The 13,613-nt window shown below is 40.6% G+C and overlaps 1 protein-coding gene across 3 annotated transcripts in view; it reads left to right on the forward strand.

The window, feature by feature from the left end:
- Positions 1-13,613, forward strand: part of cfap74 (cilia and flagella associated protein 74) — a 152,916-nt gene that overhangs the window by 124,911 nt on the left and 14,392 nt on the right. For all 3 annotated transcript variants that reach the window (XM_061974844.1, XM_061974851.1, XM_061974859.1), the window contains exons 33-36: positions 2,408-2,563; positions 2,657-2,795; positions 12,056-12,210; positions 12,284-12,416. In XM_061974844.1, coding sequence (XP_061830828.1) covers positions 2,408-2,563; positions 2,657-2,795; positions 12,056-12,210; positions 12,284-12,416 — 583 coding nt within the window. The remainder of the gene's footprint in view (positions 1-2,407; positions 2,564-2,656; positions 2,796-12,055; positions 12,211-12,283; positions 12,417-13,613) is intronic.

Consider the following 13,613-nt stretch of genomic DNA (forward strand, 5'->3'; position numbering starts at 1 on the left):
AATTGTTAGAAATCCCACTGTTTATGTTATACATGCTATTAGCAAGCACCGTTTTGTCCTACTAATTTCAGCCATCCTTGAACTCATCGTAGTTTGTTTACATGTACAACTTTCTCCGATGCTGCCACAGAAAAATGTGTTTTATGCCACTCCTCCTTTGTCTCATTTTGTCCACCAAACGTTTTATGCTGTGCGTGAATACAGAAAGGTGAGCTTTGCTGATTTGATTGATTTGCTGGAGTGCTTATAGGTGCTAACATGCGAAATAGGCTAACTATATGTACATATTGCATCATTATGCCTCATTTGTAGGTATATATGAGCTCATTTAATTTTCTTTACTTACATCCTCTGTGCATGTCTCAGTCATGACACGTTATCTGTATGTAATATTGGCTGCATTTCTGTGTTGTTTATGTGCCATGTTGTTCCAGACCACAGCAAACGCTACCCGGCTGGCAAAGATTATAATAAATCCATTAGAAGAAGACAGCCTGCCGTTTCCTTTAACTTGGACACACACATCTATACCGTTGGCCATTCTGAGCCAGTAATTTCCAGTACTTATCTCATCCTGTGAGAAGCCTCCATTTTACTAATGATTTCCAATGTTGCAAAAATGTGTAGAATAAAAATTTAAATACAACATTTCTGTCAAAGATTTGCGTCAGCCTTTGATAGTAGGCTAAAATAGCTTATATACAAACCCCGTTTCCATATGAGTTAGGAAATTGTGTTAGATGTAAATATAAACGGAATACAATGATTTGCAAATCATTTTCAACCCATATACAGTTGAATATGCTACAAAGACAACATATTTGATGTTCAAACTGATAAACTTTTTTTTTTTTTGCAAATAATCATTAACTTTAGAATTTGATGCCAGCCACACGTGACAAAGAAGTTGGGAAAGGTGGCAATAAATACTGATAAAGTTGAGGAATGCTCATCAAACACTTATTTGGAACATCCCACAGGTGAACAGGCAAATTGGGAACAGGTGGGTGCCATGATTGGGTATAAAAGTAGATTCCATGAAATGCTCAGTCATTCACAAACAAGGATGGGGCGAGGGTCACCACTTTGTCAACAAATGTGTGATCAAATTGTTGAACAGTTTAAGAAAAACCTTTCTCAACCAGCTATTGCAAGGAAATTAGGGATTTCACCATCTACGGTCCGTAATATCATCAAAGGGTTCAGAGAATCTGGAGAAATCACTGCACGTAAGCAGCTAAGCCCGTGACCTTCGATCCCTCAGGCTGTACTGCATCTACAAGCGACATCAGTGTGTAAAGGATATCACCACATGGGCTCAGGAACACTTCAGAAACCCACTGTCAGTAACTACAGCTGGTCGCTACATTTGTAAGTGCAAGTTAAAACTCTCCTATGCAAGGCGAAAACCGTTTATCAACAACACCCAGAAACGCCATCGGCTTCGCTGGGCCTGAGCTCATCTAAGATGGACTGATACAAAGTGGAAAAGGGTTCTGTGGTCTGACGAGTCCACATTTCAAATTGTTTTTGGAAACTGTGGACGTTGTGTCCTCCGGACCAAAGAGGAAAAGAACCATCCAGATTGTTAAAGACGCAAAGTTGGAAAGCCATCATCTGTGATGGTATAGGGGTGTATTGGTGCCCAAGACATGGGTAACTTACACATCTGTGAAGGTGCCGTTAATGCTGAAAGGTACATACAGGTTTTGGAGCAAGATATGTTGCCATCCAAGCAACGTTACCATGGACGCCCCTGCTTATTTCAGCAAGACAATGCCAAGCCACGTGTTACATCAACGTGGCTTCATAGTAAAAGAGTGCGGGTACTAGACTGGCCTGCCTGTAGTCCAGACCTGTCTCCCATTGAAAATGTGTGGCGCATTATGAAGCCTAAAATACCACAACGGAGAGCCCCGGACTGTTGAACAACTTAAGCTGTACATCAAGCAAGAATGGGTAAGAATTCCACCTGAGAAGCTTAAAAAATGTGTCTCCTCAGTTCCCAAACGTTTACTGAGTGTTGTTAAAAGGAAAGGCCATGTAACACAGTGGTGAACATGCCCTTTCCCAACTACTTTGGCACGTGTTGCAGCCATGAAATTCTAAGTTAATTATTATTTGCAAAAAAAAAAAAAAAAAGTTTATGAGTTTGAACATCAAATATCTTGTCTTTTTAGTGCATTCAACTGAATATGGGTTGAAAAGGATTTGCAAATCATTGTATTCTGTTTATATTTACATCTAACATAATTTCCCAACTCATATGGAAACGGGGTTTGTAGATCACATGCAACTTGCTCAGTAATAGTACATACAATTTTATAATTTGCACACACTGTTTAGCGTGCTATATGGATCTTAGTAGATCAGGCCGAAACACCGACAAATACCTTTTGCTTTTTAGTTCTGTGAGACTTTGGAGGTGCGTTGTCAGAAGATGACCCTGGCCCTGACTCTGCGTGGAGAGGGTGTTGTTCCTGCTATCACCTGCTCCCACTCTGGCGGTCTCCTTGATTTTGGCTGCGTGCTAGAGAAAGAGAGCACCTCACAGGTTCTGAAGGTAAGCCGTCAGCCTTCGAGCAAAAAACTACATCTGTGTAAATACCGACAGTGTTGCGTCAAAAGATTGATCCTAACATGTAATTATTTTCAGCTCCAAAACAGCTCAGACGTTACAGTTGGTTTCAAGGCGCTCTTCTACAGCCTCTTGCCGTCCAACACTCGGCATGCTGATGAGCGAGTGGCCCTACTGTTGGGTGGTTACACCGACTCCAAGATACAACCAGTTGTAGGTAAGATATCTTCACACTCCTCACCCACTACCACTACACCAGAAGTGCCCACACTATATATATATATATATATATATATATATATATATATATATATATGTATATGTATATATATATATATATATATATATATATATATATATATATATATATATATATATATACACATTAGGGTAGTACGTAGGGTTGCAAAGTTCCAGGAATATTCAAAGTTTGAAACTTTCCATGGGAATTAATGGGAAATTCATGGGAATAAACATTGAATGCAACATGCTAGCTCTTGCAGTATGATTATTAGCTAAAACAACCTGATTTAATGCAAATTCAGTTGAATTTCAACCCTGCACGGTGCATTCCTCCATACCATGTGCAGTGCATTCTGCCATCACATGCACTGATAATTCCCAGCATGCTACAGCAGGGCTATTGAGGCCACACTAGTATTTGAGCCCAAGGACTTCATCCAGTCAGGTAAGTGTTGATGATATTACTGGGGTAAATATATTTGATCTATGGTATTTAAGTTTAATAGAGGTGTAATTAGGGATGATACTCGAAACCGATTTTCCCGGTTGCTCGATAAGAAAAGAACCGAGTCCTCGGACTCGAATCCCTTTTTGAGAACCGGTACCCGCTATCGAGACCACTATAGTAAAGAAAAAGAGATGGTTCTTTATTCGAATCCCTGGGAACAAATACCGTCCCGACCAGAAATGCCCCGTGGGACATCACAAGAAATGACGTCACATAGCTCAGTCATTAGGCGCAGATAGGGAAAGCAGGAAAAACAATGGACCGGAAAAAACGCTCCAAGGTGTAATAAAGTTCAAAACAAAAAGGGATAATCCAATGAATAACTTTACTGAGAGGTTTGAGCAGGGTACAAACACATGACGAACACTTTTATGACCAACCGGAAACATAGCAACCAGGCTAGCAACGCACCTCCTTTACGGCAGCTGTCGCAACGTTCTTCAATCGCAGCACATATATATATATATATATATATATATATATATATATATATATATATATATATGTATATATATATATATATGTCTTAATAAGGTTATCCAAAAAATAGTGCTCGATACCGTAGTAGAGCGCAATATATGTATGTGTGGGAAAAAAATCACAAGACTATTTCATCTCTACAGGCCTGTTTCATGAGGGGGGGTACCCTCAATCATCAGGGGATTTTAATGGGAGCATTCGCATACCATGGTTTGTATAGGGCACAGAGTGGGTGGGTACAGGCTGGTCTAGGGGCGTGGTGATTGGCTCATGTGTTACCTAGGAGGTGTTTCCGTCTATGGCGGCATGTTGTTACAATTTCGCTGCGCTTGTTGAGGGATGACAGGTCTGGACGGTAAATAATAAACAGTTTCTCTTTCAAGCATAGGTTGCATCTTTTATTACCACTATTGTAAGGTGTGCTGGATGCAAGAATTTGCCATGTTATTGAATATTCAACATTATTGTCTTTGAGGTCCCAAATGTGTTTGCTGAGTTCTGTGGTATTTCGCAGGTTTTTGTTCCTGAAAGAAGCCTTGTGATTGTTCCATCTGGTTTTGAATTCTCCCTCGGTTAATCCTACATATGTGTCGGATGTGTTAATGTCCTTGCGTATTACCTTAGATTGGTAGACAACTGATGTTTGTAAGCACCCCCCGTTGAGAGGGCAATCAGGTTTCTGAAAAAATAAAAAATAAAATAAAAAATAAAAGATGCAACCTATACTTGAAAGAGAAACTGTTTATTATTTACCGTCCAGACCTGTCATCCCTCAACATGCCGCCATAGATGGAAACACCTCCTAGGTAACACATGAGCCAATCACCACGCCCCTAGGCCAGCCTGTACCCACCCACTCTGTGCCCTATATAAACCATGGTATGCGAATGCTCCCATTAAAATCTCCTGATGATTGAGGGTACCCCCCCTCATGAAACAGGCCTGTAGAGATGAAATAGTCTTGTGATTTTTTTCCCACACATACATATATTGCGCTCTACTACGGTATCGAGCACTATTTTTTGGATAACCTTATTAAGACATATACTCCGCTCCAAATTGACATTTGTTGAGCACTGTACGACGATCAGAAATGGAAAAATTCAACATCGACTACTCCACGAAGAACATTCCCATACCCGCGCAGAATGACTACAAGCTAAGGCTCATAGAAAAGACGGAACACTTCCTAAGAAGGATGCGGTGGAAAGCACATTTTTTCCTCCACCCTGAAACAAAAGGAATGCAAAAGGAAACTTACGGATTCAAATCTACCAAGAACCCACCCACAGTTGAGGAACTAAAGGATTTTGAGAACGACATGCTCAAAATGATACAATCAGTCAAATTCAAGCCAATCCGCAACCCACTCCTCACCAAGCTGAAAAATGACAAGGAGCGCATCAAGAAAGTAAACAACCTCATCATAGCTGCCGATAAAACCACAAACTTCTACAGAATGGACATACCAGAACACCACACCTTACTGGACAGAAGCATCACCAAATCATACAAAAAAGCGCAACCCAACACCTTACAGAACATCCACCTGGAAAATAAAAGGATCGCGGCTGAACTGGACATTGAGGACAGGGTGGACGCCACAGCCAACAAGGAAGCCTTCATCACATTGAAGGACCACAAACCCAACTTCGCAAATAACCCAACATGCCGACTAATAAACCCAACTAAATCTGAAATAGGAAAAATCAGCAAAATAATCCTGGACAGAGTCAACACAAAAATCAAGGACAAAACACCACTCAACCAATGGAGAAATACAGCAGCAGTAATCAAATGGTTCAACAACATCCAAGACAAACAACAGCACAACTTTATCTCCTTTGATATCGAGGAATTTTACCCTTCCATCACGCAAGACCTACTGACTCAAGCACTAGACTTCGCCTCAGACTACGACTCAATCACAGGCAACGAAAGAAACATCATCATCCACGCAAAAAACTCCATTCTCATCCACAAAAGTACACCATGGCAAAAAAAGAACAATGCAACATTTGACGTCACTATGGGAAGTTTTGACGGAGCAGAAACGTGTGAACTCGTTGGGAGTTTCCTCCTCTCCCAGCTCGCTAGCCTCAATCTGAACCTTGGTATTTACCGTGATGACGGACTGGCAGTGTGTCGCGCCTCGCCAAGGAGCAGCGAGAATACCAAGAAGCGCATATGCCAAATTTTCAAAGAGAACGGCCTACGGATCACGATTGAAGCCAACAAGCAAACCGTCAACTTCCTTGACGTCACTTTCAACCTGAGAAATAACAGCTACCAACCATTCACGAAACCCAACACAACACTCCAATACGTGCACCATGACAGCAACCACCCACCCACCACCACGAAAAGAAAACCTACCGGAATCAATAAAAGGCTATCGATGCTGTCATCTAGCAAAGCTGAATTTGACCAAGCAACCCCCCGTACCAAAAAGCCCTTGATGAAAGCGGATACAATTTCACCCTCACCTATGAACCCACGCCAGGAAACCAGCCAAAAAAGAACAGAAAACGAAACGACATCATCTGGTACAACCCCCCATACAGCAAAAACGTCTCAACGAACATTGGACACAAATTCCTCAATCTGATTGACAAACACTTTCCCAAAGACAACACCCTAAGAAAAGTATTCAACAAGAACAACATTAAATTGAGCTACAGCTACATGAACAATATACGACAAATCATCTCAAACCACAACAAAACAATTGCAAATGAGCCGTCGGCCCCCAGACAGAGCGACTCCAAAACCAACAAAGGATGTAACTGTCGAAAGAAACCTGATTGCCCTCTCAACGGGGGGTGCTTACAAACATCAGTTGTCTACCAATCTAAGGTAATACGCAAGGACATTAACACATCCGACACATATGTAGGATTAACCGAGGGAGAATTCAAAACCAGATGGAACAATCACAAGGCTTCTTTCAGGAACAAAAACCTGCGAAATACCACAGAACTCAGCAAACACATTTGGGACCTCAAAGACAATAATGTTGAATATTCAATAACATGGCAAATTCTTGCATCCAGCACACCTTACAATAGTGGTAATAAAAGATGCAACCTATGCTTGAAAGAGAAACTGTTTATTATTTACCGTCCAGACCTGTCATCCCTCAACAAGCGCAGCGAAATTGTAACAACATGCCGCCATAGACGGAAACACCTCCTAGGTAACACATGAGCCAATCACCACGCCCCTAGGCCAGCCTGTACCCACCCACTCTGTGCCCTATATAAACCATGGTATGCGAATGCTCCCATTAAAATCTCCTGATGATTGAGGGTACCCCCCCTCATGAAACAGGCCTGTAGAGATGAAATAGTCTTGTGATTTCTTTCCCACACATACATATATATATATATATATACAACATATATCTCCCTTTTTTAACTTTTGTTTTTCTTTCCTTGTAAACAAAACAAAATCGCACTGTATATGTGTGGTCTGTCTAATTATAAATAATGCAGACGAGGCGTGTTGGCTGAGTTCTTGACGTTTACTTTCACAGCGTGCTCAAAACCTCATTCTTAGCTGCCGGGTGGCGACATGCAACAACCCTTTTCGGGGCTACCGCGCATGCTCGTCACTCCTGTTGCATGCTGGGTAGTGTAGTTGTTATATTCCCTAGCTCAGGGGTCGGCAACCCGTGGCTCTAGAGCCGCATGCGGCTCTTTTGCGCCGCCCTAGTGGCTCCCTGGAGCTTTTTCAAAAATGTATGAAAAATGGAAAAAGATGAGGGGGGAAAAATCTATTTTTTGTTTTAATATGGTTTCTGTATGAGGACAAACATGACACAAACCTCCCTAATTGTTATAAAGCACACTGTTTCTATTAAACATGCTTCACTGATTCGAGTATTTGGCGAGCGCCGTTTTGTCCTACTAATTTTGGCTGTCCTTGAACTCACCGTAGTTTGTTTACATGTATAACTTTCTCCGACTTTCTAGGACGTGTTTTATGCCACTTCTTTTTCTGTCTCATTTTGTCCACCAAACTTTTAACGTTGTGCATGAATGCACAAAGGTGAGTTTTGTTGATGTTATTGACTTGTGTGGAGTGCGAATCAGACATATTTGGTCACTGCATGACTGCAAGCTAATCGATGCTAACATGCTATTTAGGCTAGCTATAATGTACATATTGCATCATTATGCCTCATCTGTAGGTATATTTGAGGTCGTTTAGTTTCCTTTAAGTCATCTCAATTCAATGTATATTTCATGACACACTATCTGTATGTAATATGGCTTTTAATTTGTTTGCGGCTCCAGACAGATTTGTTTTTGTATTTTTGGTCCAATATGGCTCTTTCAACATTTTGGGTTGCCGACCCCTGCCCTAGCTCATAACATCACATCTTTCCCCCTATAAAGAAATAATGTTAACTCAATAAAGTGTATTTCTTTTTTTAGCTTTAACTTTTCATTTTTTAGCATTGTAACCACATTTGCAAACAACTTTTCTCTTCATAGAATTTTCTTTCAATAAAGAAATAAAGTGCAAAAACGTCAAAGCATCATAACAAACAGTTATGTCAAATAGTAGCAGAATTGCACTTTTTGGAGAGCTGTATTATTTTCAGTTTTGTGCCCAAGGGACTGATTTTATTTAACACTATATTATTATTTATACACCTATAGCAGGGGTCGGCAACCCAAAATGTTGAAAGAGCCATATTGAACCAAAAATACAAAAACAAATCTGTCTGGAGCCGCAAAAAATTAAAAGCCATATTACATACAGATAGTGTGTCATGAGATATAAATTGAATTAAGAGGACTTAAAGGAAACTAAATGAGCTCAAATATAGCTACAAATGAGGCATAATGATGCAATATGTACATATAGCTAGCCTAAATAGCATGTTAGCATCGATTAGCTTGCAGTCATGCAGTGACCAAATATGCCCGATTAGCACTCCACACAAGTCATTAACATCAACAAAACTCACCTTTGTGCATTCACGCACAACCTTAAAAGTTTGGTGGACAAAATGAGACAGAAAAAGAAGTGGCATAAAACACGTCCGAGAAAGTCGGAGAAAGTTATAAATGTAAACAAACTGTGGTGAGTTCAAGGACCGCCAAAATTAGTAGGACAAAACGGCGCTCGCCAAATACTCGAATCCGTGAAGCTGACAGTGTGCTTTATAACAATTAGGGAGGTTTGTGTCATGTTTGTCCTCCTACAGAAACCGTATTAAAATAAAAAATATATTTTTTTCCCCTCATCTTTTTCCATTTTTCATACATTTTTTAAAAAGCTCCAGAAAGCCACTAGGGCGGCGCTAAAGAGCCGCATGCGGCTCTAGAGCCGCGGGTTGTCGACCCCTGACCTATAGTGATCACAGAGACAGGTTGTTTTTGTGTTACTGTATATATTTGTTTTTCTGAAAAATCCCGCTTAATATACTTTGGGTAACAACAGTCAATATTTATTTATTTAATTTAATTTTTTTAGGGGGGTAACAGTCAATATTTATTTATTTATTAGATTTTATTTTTTTCTTACATAATAAAAGTGAGCTTTTGTTAAACCAAATATTGTGTGTTTTTTTTCCATATACAACAACCTATCTGGACTCGATAAGAGAGTCGATAAGGAATCGGTTCGATAAGAGGATTCGATAATAGGCTCGAACTCGATAATTTCTTATCAAACATCATCCCTAGGTGTAATTGCTTATTATTGTATGAATGTAGACTACTCCAGCAGACTTCCACTCAAGCTAGCTAGCTGTTCCTGTACTTGTTAAATGATTTTGGGGCCAATATCTCTAGCTAGCTAGGTTTATGTACCACCACAGTCTCATAATGAACCGAAAATATGTCTCTGTTTGTCGTCATGCTAATTTTCTCTATGTTAAATCCCATTCATTTATGCCAACAACGTTAGTGATCCGAATTGACCTTTTTTATGATCTGTAAAGTTCAACTAGCAAATACTAAATCAAAAGGTGTAGTTTCCTCTGCCTTCTGTTCTGCTAGCCATTCTGTTGTCAAACAAGAATGTTGGTTATAGTTGGATTTAGCGTGCTGATTGAGTGTTCATTTAGTCATCTAGCCTATTTCTACTCATTTGGCCATCAGTAAAATATTTTCAAAGACTACTCCAATTGTTTAGCTGACTATTTATATCTGTGTGTGGCATTGCATTAGTGTTTTACAAGCTTCTCGTCTTATTCTACAGAATAAGATGGACGGTGTCCAACTTTGAATAATCAAAAAATGGTCAAAATTTCCAAACTTCCCGAGCTTAACTTCCCGTGGTAAATTTCTACCCCTTTGCAACCCTAGTTGTACGGTATACCAATACTAATAAAATACCGCGATCGGTAATATACTGCCTCTGAAAAGTACCGGTACCGTTCTTTCAACTGAATGCCACTGTGGGACATTCTGGGACTGGCACTTATAGGCACAGTAGGTCGATAAAACTAAACAAGCTGAGTTATTTTCAAGTTTCATTTCTATAGTAACGTCATGTATGTGATGTACAAACCCCGTTTCCATATGAGTTGGGAAATTGTGTTATATGTAAATATAAACGGAATGCAATGATTTGCTAATCATTTTCAACCCATATTCAGTTGAATATGCTACAAAGACAACATATTTGATGTTCAAACTGATAAATGTTGTTTTTTTGCAAATAATCATTAACTTTAGAATTTGATGCCAGCAACACGTGACAAAGAAGTTGGGAAAGGTGGCAATAAATACTGATAAAGTTGAGGAATGCTCATCAAACACTTATTTGGAACATCCCACAGGTGTGCAGGCTAATTGGGAACAGGTGGGTGCCATGATTGGGTATAAAAACAGCTTCCCAAAAAATGCTCAGTCTTTCACAAGAAAGGATGGGGCGAGGTACACCCCTTTGTCCACAACTGCGTGAGGAAATAGTCAAACTGTTTAAGAACAACTTTTCTCAAAGTGTGATTGCAAGAAATTTAGGGATTTCAACATCTACGGTCCATAATATCATCAAAAGGTTCAGAGAATCTGGAGAAATCACTCCACGTAAGCGGCATGGCCGGAAACCAACATTGAATGACCGTGACCTTCGATCCCTCAGACGGCACTGTATCAAAAACCGACATCAATCTCTAAAGGATATCACCACATGGGCTCAGGAACACTTCAGAAAACCACTGTCACTAAATACAGTTTGTCGCTACATCTGTAAGTGCAAGTTAAAGCTCTACTATGCAAAGCGAAAGCCATTTATCAAGAACATCCAGAAACGCCGCCGGCTTCTCTGGGCCCGAGATCATCTAAGATGGACTGATGCAAAGTGGAAAAGTTTTCTGTGTCTACATTTCAAATAGTTTTTGGAAATATTCGACATCGTGTCATCCGGACCAAAGGGGAAGCGAACCATCCAGACTGTTATCGACGCAAAGTTCAAAAACCAGCATCTGTAATGGTATGGGGGTGCATTAGTGCCCAAAACATGGGTAACTTACACATCTGTGAAGGCACCATTAATGCTGAAAGGTACATACAAGTTTTGGAACAACATATGCTGCCATTTAAGCGCCATTTTTTTCATGGACGCCCCTGCTTATTTCAGCAAGACAATGCCAAGCCACATTCAGCACGTTATAACAGCGTGGCTTCGTAAAAAAAGAGTGCGGGTACTTTCCTGGCCCGCCTGCAGTCCAGACCTGTCTCCCATCGAAAATGTGTGGTGCGTTATGAAGCGTAAAATACGACAGCGGAGGCCCCGGACTGTTGAACGACTGAAGCTCTACATAAAACAAGAATGGGAAAGAATTCCACTTTCAAAGCTTCAACAATTAGTTTCCTCAGTTCCCAATCGTTTATTGAGTGTTGTTAAAAGAAAAGGTGATGTAACACAGTGGTGAGCATGCCCTCTCCCAACTACTTTGGCACGTGTTGCAGCAATGAAATTCTAAGTTAATTATTATTTGCAAAAAAAAAATAAAAGTTTTTGAGTTTGAACATCAAATATCTTGTCTTTTTGTAGTGCATTCAATTGAATATGGGTTGAAAAGGATTTGCAAATCATTGTATTCCGTTTATATTTACATCTAACACAATTTTCCAACTCATATGGAAACGGGGTTTGTAGTTAGGTCGACTGCATTTTTTCAGTATTCTATTATCAACCTTATCTGAGGTATCATAAAAACAGGCACAAATGTGTACAACACATCAGTCGTGATGTAATGTGTATTTTTTTGTCATGTACAGGGACTCAAAACTACAACGGACTGAGTGTTTTCAGTGTTGAGCCTGTGGAAGGATGCATTGCTGCAAGACAGAGCCAAGACATAGTTGTCACCTTTCACCCCGATCACCCATCCGTCAACTATTCCGATCAACTCACAATTGAACTCGTCAATAAGGTGACCAAAGACTAACACTATGTTGTTCTGCTTTAGTGAACTCAATTAATGGGCTTGTGGTTTTGTGTCCTAGAGTAAACTCTGCGTTCTGGATCTAAAAGGTGCAGCATCTTCACATAATACATATCTACTAGGAGGAGACCCTCTCACAATTCCTGTTGAATCCCTTCTTCCTCCACTCATAACCAGTCCACTTCATCCTGCAGGTACATTATCTCCCATTTATATACATTTATACAGCGGTACCTCGGTTCTCTTATTTATCCGTTTCAAAGGATCTGTTGAAAACCGAATTGTAGAAAAAAATGAAACAATTTATCCCATAGAAAACAATGTAAATCCAATTAATTAGAGATGTCCGATAATATCGGACTGCCGATATTATCGGCCAATAAATGCTTTAAAATTTAAAATTCGGTATTGGTTTCAAAAAGTAAAATGTATGACTTTTTAAAACGCCGCTGTGTACACGTATGTAGGGAGAAGTACAGAGCGCCAATAAACCTTAAAGGCACTGCCTTTGCGTGCCGGCCCAGTCACATATTATCTACGGCTTTTCACACACACAAGTGAATGCAATGCATACTTGGTCAACAGCCATACAGGTCACACTGAGGGTGTCCGTATAAACAACTTTAACACGGTTACAAGTATGTGCCACACTGTGAACCCACACCAAACAAGAATGACAAACACATTTCGGGAGAACATCCGCACCGTAACACAACATAAACACAACAGCACAAATACCCAGAACCCCTTCAACACTAACTCTTCCGGGACGCTACAATATACACCCCCCGCCCCCCCAATCCCGCCCACCTCAACCCCTCCGTGCGTCGGTTGAGGTGAGCGGGGTTGGGGTTTGGTGGTAGCGGGGGTGTATAATGTAGCCCGAAAGAGTTAGGGATGCATGGGATTCTGGGTATTTGTTCTGTTGTGTTTATGTTGTGTTACGGTGTGGATGTTGTCCAGAAATGTGTTTGTCATTCTTGTTTGGTGTGGGTTCACAGTGTGGCGCATATTAGTAAGAGTGTTAAAGTTGTTTATATCACAACCCTCAGTGTAACCTGTATGGCTGTTGACCAAGTATGCATTGCAGTCATTTACGTGTGTAAGCAGAGGCCGCATACTACATGTGAGCGGGCCGGCACGCAGATAGCATGGTATAAAAGCGGACGCGACGACATGTTGTAGAGGACGTTAAAGGCAATGCCATCACGGCACACCCTCAATATTGTTGTCCGGGTGAAAATCAGAGAATGTTTGCCCCGAGAGATTTCCGGGAGAGGCGCTGAAATCCGGAAACCTCCCGGAAAAATCGGGGGGTCTGCAATTATGCAGCTGAGCCACATCAGAGTGATCAAAGAGCCGCATGCGGCTCCGGAGCCGCGGGTTGCCGA

This window comes from Nerophis lumbriciformis, linkage group LG01 (genome assembly GCF_033978685.3).
Source record: "Nerophis lumbriciformis linkage group LG01, RoL_Nlum_v2.1, whole genome shotgun sequence".
Taxonomy (NCBI): Eukaryota; Metazoa; Chordata; class Actinopteri; order Syngnathiformes; family Syngnathidae; genus Nerophis; species Nerophis lumbriciformis.